Below are 22,658 nucleotides of genomic sequence, written 5' to 3'. Positions count from 1 at the left end.
TGCCTGACAGTAGTAACGCTAAACCGTGAACAAATTGGGATGTTCTTTTAAAACCCTGTGATTTATCTGACGCTAGTTTTCCCCCCTTAAAATTTAGTATGCGTGGTCCTGAACAAAAGCTGCTAGCTAGCGGTCCCTGGGAATGTTGTTACGGTATTTGCCGAAGTGCTGTCTGAAGTGACAATATATTCTGTGCACCCTTCCCACCACCAGACAACAAATGAGTAAATAAATCACAGAAGCTGAAGTCACCAGGGCTCACTGGGGCGGCTGTCAGCCAGGCGGCGGGCCTCTACATTTTCATTTAGCTTGGAGTAGGTGTGTGTTTATGTTTTGAACTAATTGAACGGAAATGGCTGTGGTTTGTTAAACCTGTTGTGCTAATAGTCACCTGAGGCCAGATCTGACATCTCTGATAAAATCGTCCACTCCCTGGAGAAATGGCCAGGGAACCTGGGGAGAGATGCTGTCAGCAGCATGGCTCATGGCTGGATAAAGAGCACAGATTCTCGGGTAGAATGAGCAGTAAGGCTGAACCTATGGGTGCATGGGAAAGTCCAAGAGAAGTACCTGGGTCCGCGGAAAGAGCATGACTCTCGAAATTACACCGTAATTAAATTCTGGCTCTGCCACTACCTGCTAACAGGATGCCTCGTAACCTATTGGAGCCTGTTTTCTTGTCTGTAAAGGGCGCCCAGAATATTTGTCCTATGTCCCCGTGGCTGTGAGTGTGTTAAAGGGTATATGAGGTGGTTTGGTTTAACGCTGAGGTGTTACACAAATATTAGATGCTATTTATCATGTCTTTTGTGTTCTGGAAAGAGCTTAACGTTTCAGGCTAACACTACCAAAGTCTCTTCCTTATGTGATCAGTCCTAAATTATAGAGTTTTACATTTTTAGTACGAATTAGTAGGTGGATTTAACACACGGCTGGATATCCAGAATGAAAAACAAATTGTTCTAACTTCTTTGACTGACTAGCTTTCCAAAGTCGAATAGTTGGTTGTCTCTTCATATTCCCGTGGTTTCATTTTGCCATCTTCAAGTTAGAAAGCTACATGTACTTGAGGTGGGTCCCTTCCCTTCCTTTCCCTTCTCTTCCCCTTTCTTCCCCTCCCCCTGCCCTGTCCCACCCTCCCTCCCTCCCTCCCTCCCTCCCTTCCTTCCTTCCTTCCTTCCTTCCTTCCTTCCTTTTCAGTGTTAAAAGATAAGGGCAGCCTCTGTCAGAAAAAGAATGAATGAGCTAGAACACAGTATAACTATTATTATCAGACATGCAGTGTTCCTGTGTGCTGCCTTTGTGTTGGCCATCAGAATTCAAAATAATAAAAATAGAGAGATGAGTGAATTTTATTTTTTTTAAAGCCTTGCAACCAGAAGATACTTAAAATTATTCCTCCCATAAGCTCTTTTCACAGACAGGACTCATGTTGGACATGATTTCCTATGAGTGTTACAAGTGTCTTTCACTAAATTCCAATTCTAATGTTGCTTACCAGGCCTTTCCTTTCTTACAGGCAGGGAATGAAATGTGCTAAACGCAAAGGTTAGATTAGGTGACATCTATCGGAGGGCCCAAGAGAAGTACACAGGAAAAAAAAAAGGTTTTTTTGTTTCTTTTTTTTTTTTTTCCCAAGGAAGACAGACAGACAGACTCTCTGGAAAAGAAGCACAAAGATTTTATTACACAAGATATCTTCTAGGCAGCTCTAACCTTAATGGCATTCTGTATTTACATTCCTAAACTTCAGCAGTGTTTAAATACTTATTCTTCTAAATTGAGTCTTTACAGATGATCAAAATTGTAGACATTTAAAGCTAGAAGGGACCTTTGAGTTAGACTATTTCTGTGCATTCTATTCAAAGATGAGGAAATTGAGGGACAGAGAAGTTATGTGACTTGACTAAAATCACACAGCTGGTTAGTGGCAGAGCTAGGACTGGAATGTAGATTTCTTATTTCTACTTGTTCTAAAACTAAAATGGGTCTCTGTTCCCACCCTGGATAAGAATAGGTCACAGTGAAATGGAACTTGATGGACCTCAAGAAACATGTGAGGCTGACCCTCCTTGTATCCTATCAAATGAAAGGCCAAAGTATGTCCACATGTGACACACACTGCCTTTTCCCTTTGCCCAAATTTGTGTTCTTTAATTATCCTCCCAGTCCTGGGCTCAGACCTAGTGTCACTCCCCCAGTGATGGGGTTGAAGATGGCAGGGCCACCATGTTGAGGCCAAGTGTATGCACCAGGCAACCACACACATGTGGTGGGACTGAAAGAAGGGTGGGGAAGGCAATAAACTTCTTTTATTACTTTTTTGTATTATAGAAATTATGAGCTCATTGTCACAACCAGCTGTCAGTTTTCTACCTCATTTAGGACACTGGTGGACAGATTTCTCTCTATTGTTTATAAAAACAATGGGCAAGCAAGCATTATTTTTAAATTAGGAAGACTTTCCAAGCAGGGAAGTTGTTTTCCTCCCATACTGGACACATAGAACCTCTCTTTGAACCTTATTGTCAGTGACTGTGGAAGCCATTGAAAGTAGTTACACGCTATTAATGCCATCTGCTTCTGTGAAAAGGAACCAATATAACATGGTGGGCACTGGAGTCTCCGAACTCAAATAGAAATTTCCCAAGGGTTGCTCATCACACTAATACAGAGTAGTTTCTATGGTAGGTCAACATCTGACATCTGTTACTGAAGAAGGATTTAGCAATTTATGGGTGAATATGCCCAGTTTCTCTAGCTTACACCTTCTGTCCCAGTATACTATTCATAGCTACAACAGCCTTTACTCTCCAGTAGGTATTAGTTTAGATGATTAATTATATGTTCATTTTACATTCTATGCTAGTTACAAGAATTAAATCAAATGGGCAACCTCAGAAGTTCATCTGAAGTAAAAATGACTTGTGTTCTATATCGGAGGATCTTTGTCTGGAGGCTCTTAAACTTTGGCATAGATTAGAATTACCTGGGGTGCTCTCTAAAATTACAGATGCCTGACCCCACTCCTAGGTATTGTGATTCACTGACGCCAGAGTCGGCCAAGGTATCTGCGTTTTGAACAAGCAACACTTCTTTCCTCCCCTTACCCCATGAACTGCTTCCAGTGGCTGTCGGCCCACTCCCTGAACAATAGTGACCTAAGAAAATATTAGTTGTCATTGTTGGAGTAACTGCATACTAAAGAATCAAAATCACAAGATAATTTACAAACTATGAGGTCTCGTTTCGTGAGATTGTCGCTTTAATCATGGTTGAGTCAACTCGTACTTAGACTATTGCTGTAGCATCTTACTTTCCCCACCTCTATGTTAACCTCCCTCCATTCCACCCTCCACACTGTACCAGAGAGCTCGGAATATAGATCCTACCATGTCAACCCCCTCCCACCTACACACACACACAGACACACACACACACACGAAAATAGTCAATGGCCATTAGAGTTAAGGCAGTATTCCTTGACTTGTGGCCTGGCCACATTAGCCCATCCAGCCTCACTTTCCTCTCCAGCTGTGCATACACTTTCCTCCCCAGCTGTTCCGACTCTTTTTGAATTGCCCTCCCATCCTTCCACCTCAAGGTCACTTCCTGGTTGACCTCATGGTGGTAACCACGGGCATTTGCTTTCCTGACTTCTCTCGTATCCCTCTAGTATTGATTTTTGAAGCCCCTGGAAACTCTTCTTCGCAACACACATCACAGTACTGTTTTACATTTGCTGGTGACATATTGATTACTGTCTCCTTCCACAAGACTGTAAGCTCTATAAGAACAGGCTCCACGTGTGTTTTTATTCACCTTTGTACCCCTGGCATCTTCCACAGTGCCTGGCACTCAGGAGCTGCTCAGTACGTATTTGTTGGATGGGTGCATTGATGAATTAGTTACGAAGTAAGGTGACCTCTTGAAACCTTCCCTGAATCCCACTGTGCTGGGCTGGGGGAAGCTGATGACCAGAAGATGAATAAGAAACATTTTGGGAAAGGGTCTTATCACTTTCCTGCATAATGTTTTTGACTGAACAGTAGCTGTCCATCAGTGAGGGGCTATTCTGCCTGCTCTTTGGGGTAACTGAACCCCCTGGACTGTCATCTGTCTGAGCTGAACTGATGCAACCCAGAGCTTTGTGTTGATCGGTATTATTATACATAGGCCTGATGGTGCTGACCACTTGAGAACAAAAGATGAGGGCTCCCCCAAAGGTGAATCATTGCCCTGGTAACCACCTAGAGAAACTTATAGCTCCAAGGATTGCTTTATGTACCGACAAGGCAAAGTTTGATTTAAACCCTTGGATACTAACTGAACTTCTAATCTCTAGCTTCCTGCATACCGGCTGGTATTTGTTGAGGGCAGCAAGCTTATGGTCTCAACCATATATGAAAGTTGTGGGGAGTGAAAGTTGTTTGTGTGGTGGCCTCACTTTTATAGAACTCACTGTTGATTAAAGTCCATAAAGAACTGAAACATGAAAACAGGTCATCTCTGGAATCAACTTATTCTTGTCACAGTTTGGCATCGTCAGGAGTGGACTTGGCTCGTTTGTCTTGTTTCTCTCTTAGAGGTTTATATGAAGAATATATTTTATTTAAAATCGTATGTTTCTGAGCTCTGTCTTGCTCTCTTTTTACTAGGTAAATCACCAGTGATCCATTAGCAAAGGAACTAAAATTTCTGATTGAAATGGGTTATTTATGTGTAGACAGAATACGTATGCTTCATTTTTAAATATATGGGCATGCTTTTTGAGTATAATATAAATTCAACAGGTGTCCTTTCTGAAATCCACAGTAGTGATCCGTCAGTAGGGTGTAGCCATATTTCCAGCTCTTCCAAATCTCCCTTTCCCTTCTACCTCTTTGTTTCCACTTACTTTCCTCTTTTGCTCATCTCCTTACTTAAAATATGTCCTTTCCATTTGTCCTCTTTCTCAATATTACATCATACTCTAACACTCTCATTGGTAAGTGATGATAAAGAGACAAGAGTAAAGAACAGGGTAAGATGGATGACTCTGCAGTGCTTACTGGATTTGCTTTAGGGCATGTTAGAATTAGAACACAATGAAATGTGCTTTCAGGTCAATGACTGGCCTGAGCAGTGTACAGACATGGCTTTCTCTCCTGGGCAGTGTCCCTTCAGAGCAGTCACGAGCATCCTCTCCACCTGTAGAGGACGTTGGTGGCACTCTGTGCATACCTCAGAACCACCGAGAGTGCCCCCGCGATTTCTAGCTATCAGTGTCTGTGATGAAGGGCACTTTTATGTGAGAAGTATTTTTAAAAACCCTCACTGCCTGTGGCAGGCTGGAAACTGACACCCCAGGAGCTGCCCCCAATTATTGATTCTTACAGGTTGGTGCATAAATGTCCCAACGCCTTAGCCCCTGGGGTGGGATGATTCTGAGGCCTGTGTTCTGCCCCATTTCCCTGAGATTCCCGTGGACTTCACTTCAGTTGCTTAGTAGTGTGCTCTTCAATGGCTCCCTTCTCTGAGTCAATTCCTTACTCCTGTTTTCTGCACCTCTCAAATGAACTACATGCACTCAACTCTTTGTCCTTTAAGAACCCAAGCTAGACACTAACTAATGATTTAGCAATACTAACTGGGAAATTAAGCTGTGAAGTGATATTTTGCAGGGAACCACATTCAAAAAGCCTTGACTTTTCCATCAAAGCCCTTCATCCTCTGCCTTCTCTGCTTGGGAGACCCCTTCCTACCTTCATACCACCTTCGCTGCCATCTCTGGTGCTACCTGTTCTCTTTAGTTCTTCAAACAACTCAGTTGTCTGTATCTCGATAACAAGGCTTCCACTTGTCTCTTCAGTGCCCTTTGGCTGTAGTTCTTCACATTTCCTTCCCTTCGCTGCCACTCTTTCAAATAAGCATCTAAGAAAATTACTTCTATTTTCTCTTTTCACTTTTTGCATAACCACTGACAATTTGTGTATCATACCATCACACTTGAGTCAAATAGCTCTCAAGTCCCCACTAACAACCTTCTTTTTACAAAATGTAGAGGTCCTTTTTGTGTTCTCTTGTCATTTCTGTTACCATTGAACATGTTGATAACATTTGATAACATTTCATATTGATAACATTTCCTTCCTGAAAATTGTGTCTTGAGTAATTGAATTCTTAGAACCTTAATATTGCAAGGGACATTTAGTCCAACCATGACATTTTACATCTGGGGGAAACTGAGGACTGAAAAGGTCTATTGATTTGCCCAGCAAGGAGCAAAAGTGCACCTGACCTACTATCCAGTATGAGAACTGCTTTTGGTAAGTCCTTATTCCATACTTTCAGAGTATTCATAATTTTTATTCCTTCTGATAGAAAACCCTCCCAGCTGGTGTCCTGGCTCCTTCCCTACTCAGCCCACTCTCCATTGTAACAGTCAGGATGCTGTTTCTAAAATGTAAATCACAACCTATCGCTCCCCTACTTAGCCTCCAATTCCTCTTTACTTAAAATAGAACCCAAAGCCCTTTCCATGCCTTGCAAGACCCCCCTATGGTCCAGCTCTCTCTCTGATCTCATTTCTTGCTGTTCTTACTCTTAGAGTCCCTATATGCTCCTTCACACGGACTCTCCCTCAGCTGGTCAGCAGGGCAGGCTTAGCGCTGCCACTCAGTGCTTGCTTTATTATTTCTTCTGTTTGGAATGTTTTTGTCCCAGACCATTGCATGGCTGCTTCCTTCCCATTCCCATGATGTGGTCTCAGCTTAAATGGCCACCTCGTCAGACGTGCCTTACACCAATGTCACATCTCATACTGTCCGTAAACATACCACTGGTTACAATTATATAACTTACTGATTTGACTTGGAGTTTGTCATGTTTCCCACAATTAGAATACAAATTCATAGAGTACAGGAACTTTGTCTTGTTTGCCATACCTCCAGCACCTAGACCATCGGATGGCCAATAGTTTGCATCTGATAAACATTTGTAGGATAAATAAATGAATTAATGAATGATATCTGAATGTTTGTTTCTCATTTCCAAGAACGCTTTCTTTTACTCTCCAATTCTATTACTCAACTACATCTCAGTGTTTCTTGCAATAGAATCAAACTGGTTTCCTCATGAACCAATAAGGACAAAATGTATTCCTCACGGGGGCCTTTGTTACAGTTTTCTCTTTGACCAAAAATCCCATCCTATGCCTCTCTAACCATTCAAGTGGAATCACTCCACCAAAACATAAGTCATGTTCCATTTCCACGAAATTACACCTCCCAGTCATCACTGATCACCCTTTCTTCAATTATGTAAAGTGACCCTTCCATTTTATGTAACCTACACACTCATATATAATCTATACTATATTGAATTGCATCCAGTTCCTTCATATAATAATATTCAGGCACTGTGCCTAGACAGTGGAATGTGCATGTGTGCATAAGTACTGCCTATCCTCATTACTTTCGGACTTTGTGAAGTCACTCCCTAAAATTGATTTGCAATCCCGAAATCAAGCCCTGCAGAGCTTTCATGATCATTCATGGACATTCACAGAGGAGTGAAAACTTGAAGTCATCCGACACCTGTGGTCCCAGCTTAGGTCAACCAAAGCAACGCCCCGCCTTCTTTTTTAAGCTCTTCATTTCTACTGGAAATGTGTCCTTTTTGTGCTCTATTTAGTGACACTTTTTTACGTTTTATGCTTTTTGTGAGCGGTCTTATTGTTGAAGGTGGCCCCCAGGCATAGTGTGAAGTGCTGTCTAGTGTTCCTAAGTGCAAGCGGTCTGTGCTGTGCCTTGTGGAGAAAATGGGTGTTAGATAAGCTTTGTTCAAGCATGAGTTATAGTGCCGTTGGCGGTTAGTTTAGTGCTAATTAATCAACAATATATATTAAACAAGGTGTCTTTAAATAGAAACACTCATAAAACAAGATTATGTATTGATTAATGACGAAACTGTTGCAACCAGAGGCCTCCAGAAACCTAACCCTATACTTCCCCTAGGAACAATGATTCAGTATTTGTTAATCCAGTGCTCATGACAACTTTATAGAACACACTGTGAATAATGAGAATTGACTGCAGATGTGAGTATATTATATATGTGGCTGTTAGCCTCACTTACGGATTTAGGAGACAAAGAACCCAAGAGTTACTGAAATTAAGTAGTTTGCCCAAGATTATTTGCCAAGCTGATAAATGGTAGATCTGGAATCCGGTTGCTATATTCCAAAGGCTTTTGGCTTTCAGGTGATGACACCAGTGGCTTTTCTTTGTTTGTTTGATTTAATTAGCTACAGGATCCTAATTATTTCAGGATCTATATATATGTGTATATATATATACATATACACACACACACACACACATATATATACAAAAATAGAGGTAGATGATACTTTTTAACACCTTTATTGGAGTATAATTGCTTTACAATGGTGTGTTAGTTTCTGCTTTATAACAAAGTGAATCAGCTATACGTATACATATATCCCCATATCTCCTCCCTTTTGCGTCTCCCTCCAACCCACCAATCCCACCCCTCTAGGTGGTCACAAAGCACCGAGCTGATCTCCCTGTGCTATGCGGCTGCTTCCCACTAGCTATCTATTTTACATTTGGTAGTGTATATATGTCCATGCCACTCTCTCACTTCGTCCCAGCTTCCCCTTCCCCCTTCCCCCTCCCTGTATGCTCAGTCCATTCTCTACATCTGCGTCTTTATTGCTGTCCTGCTCCTAGGTTCTTCAGAACCACTTTTTTTTTTCTTTTTTTAGATTCCATATATATGTGTTAGCATAGGGTATTTGTTTTACTCTTTCTGACTTACTTCACTCTGTATGACAGTCTCTAGATCCATACACCTCACTACAAATAACTCAATTTCATTTCTTTTTGTGGCTGAGTAATATTCCATTGTATATATGTGCCACATCTTCTTTATCCAGTCATCTGTTGATGGACACTTAGGTTGCTTCCATATCCTGGCTATTGTAAATAGTGCTGCAGTCAATATTGTGATACATGACTCTTTTTGAATTATGTTTTTCTCCAGGTATATCCCCAGTAGTGGGATTGCTGGATCGTGTGGTAGTTCTGTTTTTACTTTTTTAAGGAACCTCCATAGTGGCTGTATCAATTTACATCTCCACCACCAGTGCAAGAGTGTTCCCTTTTCTCCACACCCTCTCCAGAATTTACTGTTTGTAGATTTTTTGATGATGGCCATTCGCACTGGTGGGAGGTTATACCTCATTGTAGTTTTAATTTGCATTTCTCTAATGATTAGTGATTTTGAGCATTCTTTCATGTGTTTGCTGGAAATCTGTATATCTTCTTTGGAGAAATGTCTATTTAGGTCTTCTGCCCATTTTGGATTGGGTTGTTTGTTTTTTGGATACTGAGCTGCATGAGCTGCTTGTATATTTTGGAGATTAATCCTTTGTCAGTTGCTTCATTTGCAAATATTTTCTCCCATTCTGAGGGTTATCTTTTCATCTTGTTTATGGTTTCCTTTGCTGTGCAAAAGCTTTGAAGTTTCATTAGGTCCCATTTGTTTATTTTTGTTTTTATTTGCATTTCTCTAGGAGGTGGGTCAAAAAGGATCTTGCTGGGATGTATGTCATAGAGTGTTCTGCCTATGTTTTTCTCTAAGAGTTTGATAGTGTCTGGCCTTACATTTAGGTCTTTAATTCACTTTGAGTTTATTTTTGTGTATGGTTGTAGGGAGTGTTCTAATTTCAGTCTTTTACATGTAGCTGTCCAGGTTTCCCAGCACCACTTATTGAAGAGGCTGTCTTTTCTCCATTGTATATTCTTGCCTCTTTTATCAAAGGTAAGGTGACCATATGTGCGAGGGATTATCTCTGGGCTTTCTATCCTGTTCCATTGATATATATTTCTGTTTTTGTGCCAGCACCATACTGTCTTTATTACTATAGCTTTGTAGCATAGTCTGACATCTGGGAGACTGATTCCTCCAGCTCTGTTTTTCTTTCTCAAGATTGCTTTGGCTATTCGGAGTCTTTTGTGTTTCATACAGGTTTTTTTTTTTTTTTTTTTTTTTTGCGGTACACAGGCCTCTCACTGTTGTGGCCTCTCCCATTGCAGAGCACAGGCTCCGGATGCACAGGCTCAGCAGCCATGGCTCACGGGCCTAGCTGCTCCGCGGCATGTGGGATCTTCCTGGACCGGGGCACGAACCCGTGTCCCCTGCATCAGCAGGTGGACTCTGAACCACTGCGCCACCAGGGAAGTCCCATCCAGATTTTTTGGAAATTTTTTGTTCTCGTTCTGTGAAAAATGCCATTGGTAGTTTGATAGGGATTGCATTGAATCTGTAGATGGCTTTGGGAGGTATAGTTATTTTCACAATGTTGATTCTTCCAATCCAAATACATGGTATATCTTTCCATCTGTTTGTATCATCTTTAATTTCTTTCATCAGTGTCTTATAGTTTTCTGCATACAGGTCTTTTCTCTCCTTAGGTAGGTTGATTACTAGGTATTTTATTCTTTTTGTTGCAATGGTAAATGGGAGTGTTTCCTTAATTTCTGTTTCAGATTTTTCATCATTAGTGTATAGGAATGCAAGAGACTTCTGTGCATTAATTTTGTATCCTGCTACTTTACCAAATTCATTGATTAGTTCTAGTAGTTTTCTGGTAGCTTCTTTAGGATTCTCTATGTATAGTGTCATGTCACCTGCAAACACGGACAGCTTTACTTCTTTTCTGATTTGGATTCCTTTTATTTCTTTTTCTTCTCTAATTGCTGTAGCTAAATCTTCCAAAACTTGTTGAATAATAGTGGTGAGAGTGGGCAACCTTGTCTTCTTCCTGATCTTAGCAGAAATGGTTTCAGTTTGTCACCATTGAGAATGATGTTGGCTGTGGGTTTGTCATATATGGGCTTTATTATGTTGAGTAAGTTCCCTCTATGCCTACTTTCTGGAGGGTTTTTATCATAAATGGGTGTTGAATTTTGTCAAAAGCTTTTTCTGCATCTATTGAGATTACCACATGGTTTTTGTCCTTCAGTTTGTTAATATGTTTTATCACATTGATTGATTTGCATATATTGAAGAATCCTTGCATTCCTGGGATAAACCCCACTTGATCATGGTGTATGATCATTTTAATGTGCTATTGGATTCTGTTTGCTAGTATTTTGTTGAGTAGTTTTGCATCTATGTTCATCAGTGATATTGGCCTGTTGTTTTCTTTCTTTGTAACATCTTTGTCTGGTTTTGTTATTAGGGTGATGGTGGCCTCATAGAATGTGTTTGGGAGAGTTCATCCCTCTGCTATATTCTGGAAGAATTTGAGAAGGATAGGTGTTAAGCTCTTCTCTAAATGTTTGATAGAATTCACCTGTAAAACCATCTGGTCCTGGGCTTTTGTTGGTTGGAAGATTTTTAATCACAGTCTCAATTTCAGTGCTTGTGATTGGTCTGTTTATATTTTGTATTTTTCCTGGTTCAGTCTTGGAAGGTTGTGTTTTTCTAAGAATTTGTCCATTTCTTCCAGGTTGTCCATTTTATTGGCATATAATTGCTTGTAATAGTCTCTCATGATCCTTTGTATTTCTGCAGTGTCAGTTGTTACTCCTCCTTTTTCATTCTAATTCTGTTGATTTTTGTTTGTTTGTTTGTGTGTTTGTTTTTTGCGGTACACGGGCCTCTCACTGTTGTGGCCTCTCCCGTTGCGGAGCAGAGGCTCCGGATGCGCAGGCTCAGCGGCCATGGCTCACGGGCCCAGCCGCTCCGCGGCATGTGGGATCTTCCTGGACCGGGGCACGAACCCATGTCCCCTGCATCGGCAGGCAGACTCCCAACCACTGCGCCACCAGGGAAGCCCAATTCTGTTGATTTGAGTCTTCTCCCTTTTTGCTTGATGAGTCTGGCTAATGGTTTATCAATTTTGTTTATCTTCTCAAAAAAACAGCTTTTAGTTTTATTGATCTTTCCTATCGTTTCCTTCTTTCTTTTTCATTTATTTCCAATCTCATCTTTGTGATTTCTTTCCTTCTGCTAAATTTGGGGGTTTTTTTTCTTCTTTCTCTAATTGCATTAGGTGTAAGTTTAGGTTGTTTATTTGAGATGTTTCTTGTTTCTTGAGGTAGGATTGTATTGCTGTAAACTTCTGACTTAGAACTGCTTTTGCTGCATCCCATAGGTTTTGGGTCGTCGTGTCTCCTTTGTCATTTGTTTCTAGGTAGTTTTTGATTTCCTCTTTGTTTTCTTCAGTGATCCCTTGGTTATTTAGTAGTATATTGTTTATTTTCCATGTGTTTTTATTTTTTTACAGATTCTTTCCTGTAATTGACATCTAGTCTCATAGTGTGTGGTTGGAAAAGTTACTTGGTATGACTTCAGTTTTCTTAAATTTACCAAGGCTTGATTTGTGACCCAGTATATAATTTATCCTGGAGAATATTCCATGACCACTTGAGAAGAAAGTGTATTATGTTGTTTTTGGATGGAATGTCCCATAAATATCAATTAAGTCCATCTTGTTTAATGTATCATTTAAAGCTCGTGTTTCCTTATTTATTTTCATTTTGGATGATCTGTCCATTGGTGAAACTGGGGTGTTAAAGTCCCCTACTCTGATTGTGTTACTGTCAATTGCCCCTTTTATGGCTGTTAGGATTTGCCCTATGTATTGAGGTGCTCCTATGTTGGGTGCATAAATATTTACAATTGTTATATCTTCTTCTTGGATTGATATCTTGATCATTATGTAGTGTCCTTCTTTGTGTCTTGTAACAGTCTTTATTTTAAAGTCTATTTTGTCTGATATGAGAATTGCTACTCCAGCTTTCTTTTGATTTCAATTTGCATGGAATATCTTTTCCATCCCCTCACTTTCAGGCTGTATGTGTCCCTGGTCTGAAGTGGGTCTCTTATAGACAGCATATATACAGATCTTGATTTTGTTTCCATTCAACAAGTCTGTGTCTTTGGTTGGAGCATTTAATCCATTTACATTTAAGGTATTTATCGATATGTATGTTCCTGATACGATTTTCTTAATTGTTTTGGGTTTGTTATTGTAGGGCTTTTCCTTCTCTTTTGTTTCCTGCCTAGAGAAGTTCCTTTAGCATTTCTTGTAAAGCTGGTTTGGTGGTGCTGAATTCTCTTAACTTTTGCTTGTCTATAAAGGTTTTAATTTCTCCATCGAATCTGAAAGAGATCCTTGCTGGGTAGAGTAATCTTGGTTGTAGGTTTTTCCCTTTCATCACTTAAATATGTCCTGCTACTCCCTTCTGGCTTGCAGAGCTTCTGCTGAAAGATCAGCTGTTAACCTTATGGAGATTCCCTGGTATGTTATTTGTTGCTTTTCCCTTGCTGCTTTTAATATTTTGTCTTTGTATTTTGTTGTTGATAGTTTGATTAATATGTGTCTTGGCGTGTTTCTCATCGGATTATCCTATATGGGACTCTCTGCACTTCCTGGACTTTATTGACTATTTCCTTTCCCATATTAGGGAAGTTTTCAACTATAATCTCTTCAAATATTTTCTCAGACCCTTTCTTTTTTTCTTCTTCTTCTGCGACCCCTGTAATTTGAATGTTGTTGCATTTAATGTTGTCCCAGAGGTCTCTGAGACTGTCCTCAATTCTTTTCATTCTTTTTTCTTTATTCTGCTCTGCCGTAGTTATTTCCATTATTTTATCTTCCAGGTCACTTATGTGTTCTTCTGCCTTAGTTATTCTGCTATTGATCCCTTCTAGAGAATTTTATATTTCATTTATTGTGTTGTTCATCATTGTTTGTTTGCTCTTTAGTTCTTCTAGGTCCTTGTTAAATGCTTCTTGAATTTTCTCCATTCTATTTCCAAGATTTTGAATCATCTTTACTAAAATTACTCTGAGTTCTTTTTAGGTAGACTGCCAATTTCCTCTTCATTTGTTTGGTCTGGTGTGTTTTTACCTTGATCCTTAATCTGCTGTGTGGTTCTCCATTTTCTCATTTTGCTTAACTTAATGTGTTTGGGGTCTCCTTTTCGCAGGCTGCAGGTTCATAGTTCCCGTTGTTTTTGGTGTCTGCCCACAGTGGCTAAGGTTGGTTCAGTGGGTTGTGTAAGTTTCCTGGTGGAGGGGACTAGTGCCTGTGTTCTGGTGGGTGAGGCTGGATCTTGTCTTTCTCGTGGGCAGGACTGCATCCGGTTTTGTGTTTGGGTGCGTCTGTGACCTTATTATGATTTTAGGCAGCCTCTCTGCTAATGGGTGGGGTTGTGTTCCTGTTTTGCTAGTTGTTTGGCATAGGGTGTCTAGTACTGTAGCTTGCTGATCATTGAGTGGAGCTGGGTCTTAGCGTTGAGATGGAGATCTCTGAGAGAGCTTTCGGCATTTGATATTACTGGAGCTGGGAGGTCTCTGGTAGACCAATGTCCTGAACTCGGTTCCCCCACCTCAGAGGCACAGGCCTGACACCCGGCTGACACGACCCTGTCAGCCACATGGTTCAGAAGAAAAGGGAGAAAGAAAGAAAGAGAGAAAGAGAGAGAGAGAGAGGGAGAGAGAGAGAGAGGGAGGGATGGAGGGAGGGAGGGAAGGTGGGAGGGAGGAAGAAGGAACAGAAAATAGTTATTAAAATAAAAAATTTAAAAATATATTTTTAAAAATTTAAAAAGTTAATAAGAAAAAGAAAGAAGAGAGCAGCCAGACCTAAAAACAAATCCAGCAATAATAACAAGCACTAAAAACTATACAAAAACAAACAAACAAACAAAAAAACGGACAGACAGAAGCCTAGGACAAATTGTAAAAGCAAAGCTATACAGATGACATCACAGAAAGAAGCATACACATACACACTCAGGAAAAGAGAAAAAGGAAAACTATATATATTTAAAAAAAGGAATAGAGCAACCAAATTGATAAACAAATCTACCAATGATAATAAGCTTTAAATACTAAACTAAGATAAACATAAAACGAGAAACAAATTAGATGCAGAAAGCAAACCCCAAGTCTACAGTTGCTCCCACAGTCCACCGCCTCAATTTTGGGATGATTCGTTGTCTATTCAGGTATTCCACAGATGCAGGTACATCAAGTTGATTGTGGAGATTTAATCCGCTGCTCCTGAGGCTGCTGGGAGAGATTTCCCTTTCTCTTCTTTGTTCTCACAGCTCCCAGGGGCTCAGCTTTGGATTTGGCCCCGCCTCCGCGTGTAGGTCGCCGGAGGGTGTCTGTTCTTCGCCCAGACAGGAGGGGGTTAAAGGAGCCGCTGATTCGGGGGTTCTGGCTCACTCAGGCCGGGGGGAGAGAGGGGTGTGGATGCAGGGCGAGCCTGCGGCGGCAGAGGCCGGCGTGATGTTGCACCAGCCTGAGGTGCCCTGTGGTCTCCCGGGGAAGTTGTTCCTGGATCACGGGACCCTGGCAGTGGCAGGCTGCACAGGCTACAGTGAGGGGAGGTGTGGAGAGTGACCTGTGCTTGCACACAGGCTTCTTGGTGGCTGCAGTAGCAGCCTTAGCGTCTCATGCTTGTCTGTGGTGTCCGTGCTGATAGCTGCGACTCGAGCCTGTCTCTGGAGCTCATTTAGGCGGTGCTCTGAATCCCCTCTCCTTGCACACCCCAAAACAATGGTCTTTTGCCTCTTTGGCAGCTCCAGACTTTTTCCCGGACTCCCTCCCGGCTAGCCGTGCCTCACTAGCCCCTTTCAGGCTGTGTTCACGCAGCCAACCCCAGTCCTGTCCCTGCGCTCCGACCGAAGCCCGAGCCTCAGCCCCGCCCGCCCTGGCCGGTGAGCAGACAAGCCTCTCGGGCTGGTGAGTGCCGGTCGGCACCGATCCTCTGTGCGGGAATGTCTCCACTCTGCCCTCTGCACCCCTGTGGCTGCGCTGTCCGGCTCCGAAGCTCCCCCGCCACCCACAGTCTTCGCCTGCGAGGGGCTTCCTAGTGTGTGGAAACCTTTCCTCCTTCACAGCTCCCTCCCACTGGTGCAGGGCCCGTCCCTATTCTTTTGTCTCTGTTTATTCTTTTTTCTTTTGCCCTACCCAGGTACGTGGGGAGTTTCTTGCCTTTTGGGAGGTCTGAGGTCTTCTGCCAGCGTTCAGTAGGTGTTCTGTAGGAGTTGTTCCACGTGTAGATGTATTTTGATGTATCTGTGGGGAGGAAGGTGATCTCCGCGTCTTACTCCTCTGCCATCTTGAAGGTCCCTCCCTAGGTGATATTTTTTAAAAGCGTGCTTTACAGTCCCAAGTTAGTGTTTAATTACAGTGATCCCAAATCTTGAAAGAGAAGTAGAAGGACCTCTTTATTTCAAAATTGTGTTGGTAACTCTGCCAATTTCAAGTTTCTTACCATGGAAATGAAAGTCTGCTGAGTGAACAAACCTTAAAGAATCAAAGCTGTAAAAATACAGTCATAACCTGGATATTTGTCCCAGCCTGAGGATCTGCACATTAAACTTGCTGAGCCTGAATCTGGGCTGAACTTACACCTGCTGCAGAAGTGAACACACCTGTACATTGTATGTGGCCTTGCCCAGGCCTGATTTCATAAAGAGCTATCACCTGCCTAGTCAGTTGCACATTCTTATAAAGAAATGGAAACTTATCTTGAGATCTGTAGGAAACAGATTAACACCTGTTTGTCTGTACAGATTAACATGGGTCAAGTTTCTATGTAGTCTCCAGTGTTTTATATATCTATACATACACATGTATACTTATATATGTGTACATACACGTTGACGTTTTTACTTCATATCTTATTTTCAAAAAACAAGTTAAATAATTTCAGGACTTCCAAAGTACTTTTGTGAACACAGTTTGAAAACCTGGTTTTTTTTTCCCACTTACACTATTCTTTTCTCAGTAGATTTTTTAAGTGCTTAAAGGTTAAGAATCATATTTTTCGTGCTTCTGTATTTGCAAATGATCTTAGTTTAACGGTAAATATAAAGAAGCCTCTCACCATGGGTAATCCAGTTTAGCCCACATGGTTGCCAACCAGCTGTTTTTAATACAAAGATTTCTGCAGCATTGTGGTTAGAATTCAAAAGTGTGATGGAATGATGTCACCTGATTCTGTGGCACGGTATCTTGATGTATGTACAAAAGTGGATGAAATTTTATTTTTATGTGATAGGCTCTTGACGTTTCTTTTTCCCTTGAAAACAAGAGCCAATTGTGAGGCTCAGATTAATACTTCTCAACTTCCAAAGAGCTGCCAGAGACAAGGTTGAGTGAGGAACCTCCAGCAAGCAGGGAGGGAAGACAGGATAACATTTTACGTCTGCCTCAAGGCTATAGTACAAATCCTGGAGTGTTAGAAAGGGGACTGTAGGGCCCTTAAGAGCCATGTTATTAGTGAGCCAAAGGAGCTAAATGGTTTCAGCTTAGAATTCTGAAATCATTATCATTTCAATATTTTGTGATATTTTCTTTTCCCTTAATTGAATGGTTGCATGTCCAGTGACTTTGATGATCTTATTATAGGAGCTAAGCTGTTCACAAGTCAAGGTATCAAGGTTGACTTATTTTTCCCCAGTTTAGAGCACAGCTGAATTTCATGCTGCATATAAAAATGGATTAACCACATGACTCCACCTACCGTTTTTATGGGCTCGGTCACTTCTCCAACAGAGCAGAGGACATGTGCATTCAGTGGTGGTGACTCAATGACTTGTCCCACCAAGATTCATTAAAATTATCTACTGTGTTTACTAATATAAGCCCCACTCAGAATTTGTTTAGCAAAACCTTCTCTACCTCAGCCCCGGAAAGAATGCAGAAAGAGTAGGGAGGTTCCAAACTTCTCAACCTTAAACTCTTGCTTATTTTTCAGTGGAGATTATTGAAAACAACAATTCTTTCTTGCTTCAGGAAAAACTGTCAGAGGAAGAGAGAAAACACAAGGAAGCTTTGGAAGACCGTCACATGGTGGTAGATGAGGATTCAAGGAGTGAAGGCAGCAGTGCAGATGAGGGGAAAGAAAAGACCAAATTGCTGTTAGAAAGATTGAAGGCTCTAGAGGTAAGAAATGGAACCATTTTTACACGTTTACAGAAAAATAACCGTGTTCTGCTTCTTGTATTGGCCCCACTTTTGAGTAAATATAAATCTTCCTTTCTTAGTTCTCCCAGACTAATAGGATCTAGTAGCTCCCATTGGGATGCCTTTGTCAATGATGAGCACAGGGTTAAAATTTGTGACCCTGAAAGAGTCTTGGCCTAGTGACTATGATTGTACTGCCTTAAAAAAGTGCATAGATCAGTAATTCATTTCACTTCCAGTTTGACCCTCAAACTGGATCAGTTTCCCTAAAATTGCAAGTTCCTTGAGGGAAGGGCTATGTGATATTTCGCTTTGTTTCCCAATGCCTAATGATCAAATAAGTGAATGAATAAACAAAATATTGAATACTATGTAAGGGCAATTGTAAGAAAAATAATTTTAAGCAGTAGAGCTGTTTCTTCAAAAAACAAAAAAGCTTGTGCAGAAGTACACCATGTAAGACATATAAAAATAGAGGTGAAATTGAGCTAAGGGGTGCTTTAAGGAGGGTTTTCAACCACTGTAGTCCTCCAAAACAGTTGAAAACTCTGGTCTATTACTTAGTGGCATTTGACATCACTTAGAGTGTTAATTCCTGAATATTTATAGCAGTCCTCAAAGAACATTTCAGTTATTAGTTCACATGCTGAAAGATCTAGCAAAGATGCCTTTTTCCATGAGTTGGCTTACCTACTTGCAATAAATGTTCTGTTTGCATATAGAACTGGGACGTAATCATTTTTAAGCAAGGACTATGGTAAGCCCACCTCTTCTTAAACTAGGCACAAGGGACCGTCAGCCAGTATCTAAAAATGTAGTTCTTCCATAGTGTCTATAGAATCCTGAAACTTCCTGCAGTAATGTGAAGAAATAAGAGCTCGAGAGATCTTGTTTTCTGCAGTTGGTTTCTGCAATCCTGACCCTAACCCTAACCTACCACCTTGTCTGTAGGTGCATGCCATTTTTACTTAATTTCCTCAGCAATAGTGAAGCAAAATAAGTAAGATTATGCACTTTGGAGTTGGGTTCGAATCTCAGTTCTATTCTTTTCTAGTTTTGAAACCTTAGGCAAATTAATTAGGCTCTCTGTGTGTCTGTTTCCTCAAATGCAAAACTGGAGATGATAATAGCAACTTTCCTTCCAGAGAAGTATCGAGGGTTAAGTGAGTTAATATTTGTGCAGCAGCGCCTGCGTATGGTCTTTTCTATCCTCCTACTCCAAGGCTCCTGCCTTTCCTTACATGATTTTCCCCCCATTTATCTGAATGCAATGATTAATATAAGAACTACGAATGAAAAACTTCAGCTGCTCTACACAGGAGTGACTTAAGTGCGTTATGTCACATATGGGGCAGAAGAGAGGTCAGTTTAGGGAACCGCTGATGGTTCCTTTTCAGCAAAGGGCCAGTAATCACCCCTGTTTCCCCAAAGGTTCTCACACTTTTATCATTTTTAATATAATCACCACGAAAAGTGGGAAAGCCTTCTCAAGGGAAACCGAGGTGGTTGTCTGAGAGTTTTGAGAACTCATGGCTTTGTCTTGAGGTTGAATTAGCTGGATTTAATAGTAGGAAGGAGTTGTTATCACAATTCATTTCCCTAGAACCGTAAACTTAAATTGTTAGTTTTGTTGATGATTGCGGTGCACATTGCTTTTAGTTCATCTAATTGTCACTGAGACAACTCTGTGAAGGACATTTTATTTAATCAAGCTAAAAGTATTTTAAAAACACCTTTGGCAGCAAATGTTTCTTAAACCCTCACTGAGTAAATGAGAAGCACCATTTTTTTTTCCTTTCACAGAGATCTTTACACTTCAGGCAACAACTCTTGCCTCCAGCATCATTTGGATGCAATAGATGATATCTCTAAATGCCATGAAGCCCCGCAATTTTAATTTACAAACATACTTTATTTTCTAAAGTAATGTCCTCTAGTCACAGTGTCATATCTTGTTCTGTAAAATTCTTTGCTCAATAGTAAATGAACTCTCTCTTTGCTCCCAAATCTCACTATTGTCTACTTAAACAGATAATAAAAAGAAATCTATCACATATAGACATACCCCACATACACACACACTCCTGCATCATCTGATTTTCATATGAATTTCATTTTACTTTATTTGATTTTTTTAAATTTACTATTTGTGTTTGTATAGAATCCTTTGCATAAGTTAGCAATTACTGTGGGAAGATAGAGGGCTGCTTTTGACAGATCGTAATCACAGCTGGTCACAGACCCCCTACATAGATTTATACACTTTAACAAAATGCTCTTTTGCAAGATTGCAGGTGAATTAACCATAATGCTTCAAAATTATTTTGAATTTTGAATGTCATACAGCAAGATTTTAGAAAAACAAAACTATTTTCCATCAGTGTATTTTTGAAACAACCATATTTGTGTACCTTAATTCCTTGGCCCCTGGTATGGTAGGAGCAGAGAAGGATGGTTGTCAGGGTGATGGAAAACAGATTTCCTGAATTCCTGCTCCACAAACAGGTCCCAAGAAGGTGCGGAAAAGAAACAACACAAATTTACTTTCAATATTATGTTCTTGATGAATATCACTATGTTATTCAAAACCAGCCTAGGGAGGAATGGATTGGGAGTTTGAGATTAGCAGTTGCAAACTATTATATATAGAATGGATAAACAACAAGGTCCTACTGTATAGCACAGAGAACTGTATTCAGTATCCTGTGATAAACCATAATGGAAAAGAATATGAAAAAAAATGTGCGTTTATATACATGTGTAACTGAATCACTTTGCCGTACAGAAATTAACACAACACTGTAAATCAGTTGTACATGAATAAAATAAATTTTATTTTTTAATATCTTTATTGGAGTATAATTGCTTTACAATGTTGTGTTAGTTTCTGTAGTACAACAAAGTGAATCAGCTATACATATACATATACCCCATATACCCTCCCTCTTGAGGCTCCCTCCCACCCTCCCTATCTCACCCCTCTAGGTGGTCACAAAGCACGGAGCTCATCTCCCTGTGCTATGCGACTTCTTCCCACTACCTGTCGGTTTTACGTTTGGTAGTGTATATATGTCCATGCCACTCTCACTTCGTCCCAGCTTACCCTTCCTCCACTGTGTTCTCAAGTCCGTTCTCTACGTCTGCATTTCTATTCCTGCCCTGCCACTAGGTTCATCAGTACCGTTTTTTGGATTCCATATGTGTGTTAGCATGTGGTATTTGTTTTTCTCTTTATGACTTACTTCATTCTGTATGACAGACTCTAGGTCCATCCACCTCATTACAAATAATTCAATTTCGTTCCTTTTATGACTGAGTAATATTCCATTGTATGTATGTGCACCATCTTCTTTATCCATTCATCTGTCGATGTACATTTAGGTTGTTTCCATGTCCTAGAAATTGTCAATAGTGCTTCAGTGAACATTGTGGTATATGCATCTTTTTTAATTATGGTTTTCTCAAGGTATATGCCCAGTAGTGGGATTGTTCTATTTTTAGTTCTTTAAGGAACCGCCATACTGTTCTCCACAGTGGGTGTATCAATTTACATTACAACCAACAGTGCAGGAGGGTTCCCTTTTCTCCACACCCTCTCCGGCATTTATTGTTTGTAGATTTTTTGATGATGCCCATTCTGACCAGTGTGAGGGGATACCTCATTGTAGTTTTGATTTGCATTTCTCTAATGATTAGTGATGTTGAGCATCCTTTCATACGTTTGTTGGCAATCTGTATATCTTCTTTGGAGAAATGTCTCTTTAGGTCTTCCGCCCATTTTTGGATTGTGTTGTTTGTTTGTTGATATTGAGCTGCTTGTATATTTTGGAGATTAATCCTTTGTCAGTTGCTTCATTTGCAAATATATTCTCCCATTCTAAGGGTCGTCTTTTCATCTTGTTTATGGTTTCCTTTGCTGGGCAAAAGCTTTTAAGTTTCATTAGATCCCATTTGGTTACTTTTGTTTTTATTTGCATTTCTCTAGGAGGTGGGTCAAAAAGGATCTTGCTGTGATGTATGTCATAGAGTGTTCTGCCTATGTTTTCCTCTAAGAGTTTGATAGTGTCTGGCCTTACATTTAGGTCTTTAATCCATTTTGAATTTATTTTGGTGTATGGTGTTAGGGAGTGTTCTAATTTCAGTCTTTTACATGTAGCTGTCCAGTTTTCCCAGCACCACTTATTGAAGAGGCTGTCTTTTCTCCACTGTATATTCTTGCCTCCACTATCAAAGATAAGGTGACCATATGTGCTTGGGTTTATCTCTGAGCTTTGTATCCTGTTCCATTGATCTATATTTCTGGTTTTGTGCCAGTACCATACTGTCTTGATTACTGTTGCTTTGTAGTATAGTCTGAAGTCAGGGAGCCTGATTCCTCCAGCTCTGTTTTTCTTTCTCAAGATTGCTTTGGCTATTTGGGGTCTTTTGTGTTTCCATACAAATTGTGAAATTTTTTGTTTTAGTTCTGTGAAAAATGCCATTGGTAGTGTGATAGGGATTGCATTGAATCTGTAGATTGCTTTGGGTAGTATTCATTTTCACAATGTTGATTCTTCCAATCCAAGAACATGGTATATCTTTCCATCTGTTTATATCGTCTTTGATTTCTTTCATCACTGTCTTATAGTTTTCTGCATACAGGTCTTTTGCCT

General features: G+C 40.4%; 1 protein-coding gene across 6 annotated transcripts in view; it reads left to right on the top strand.

The window, feature by feature from the left end:
• Positions 1-22,658, top strand: part of NCKAP5 (NCK associated protein 5) — a 1,064,528-nt gene that overhangs the window by 751,488 nt on the left and 290,382 nt on the right. For all 6 annotated transcript variants that reach the window (XM_027082618.1, XM_027082617.1, XM_027082619.1 and 3 more), the window contains one exon: positions 17,836-17,985. In XM_027082618.1, the coding sequence (XP_026938419.1) occupies positions 17,836-17,985 (150 nt within the window). The remainder of the gene's footprint in view (positions 1-17,835; positions 17,986-22,658) is intronic.

The sequence above is a fragment of the Aethalodelphis obliquidens genome, unplaced genomic scaffold (genome assembly GCF_003676395.1).
Source record: "Aethalodelphis obliquidens isolate GAN/ISIS:26980383/991018 unplaced genomic scaffold, ASM367639v1 scaffold47, whole genome shotgun sequence".
Lineage (NCBI taxonomy): Eukaryota > Metazoa > Chordata > Mammalia > Artiodactyla > Delphinidae > Aethalodelphis > Aethalodelphis obliquidens.
Note: the sequence above shows the minus strand (reverse complement) of the source record. Positions and strands in the feature narration are given on the sequence as shown.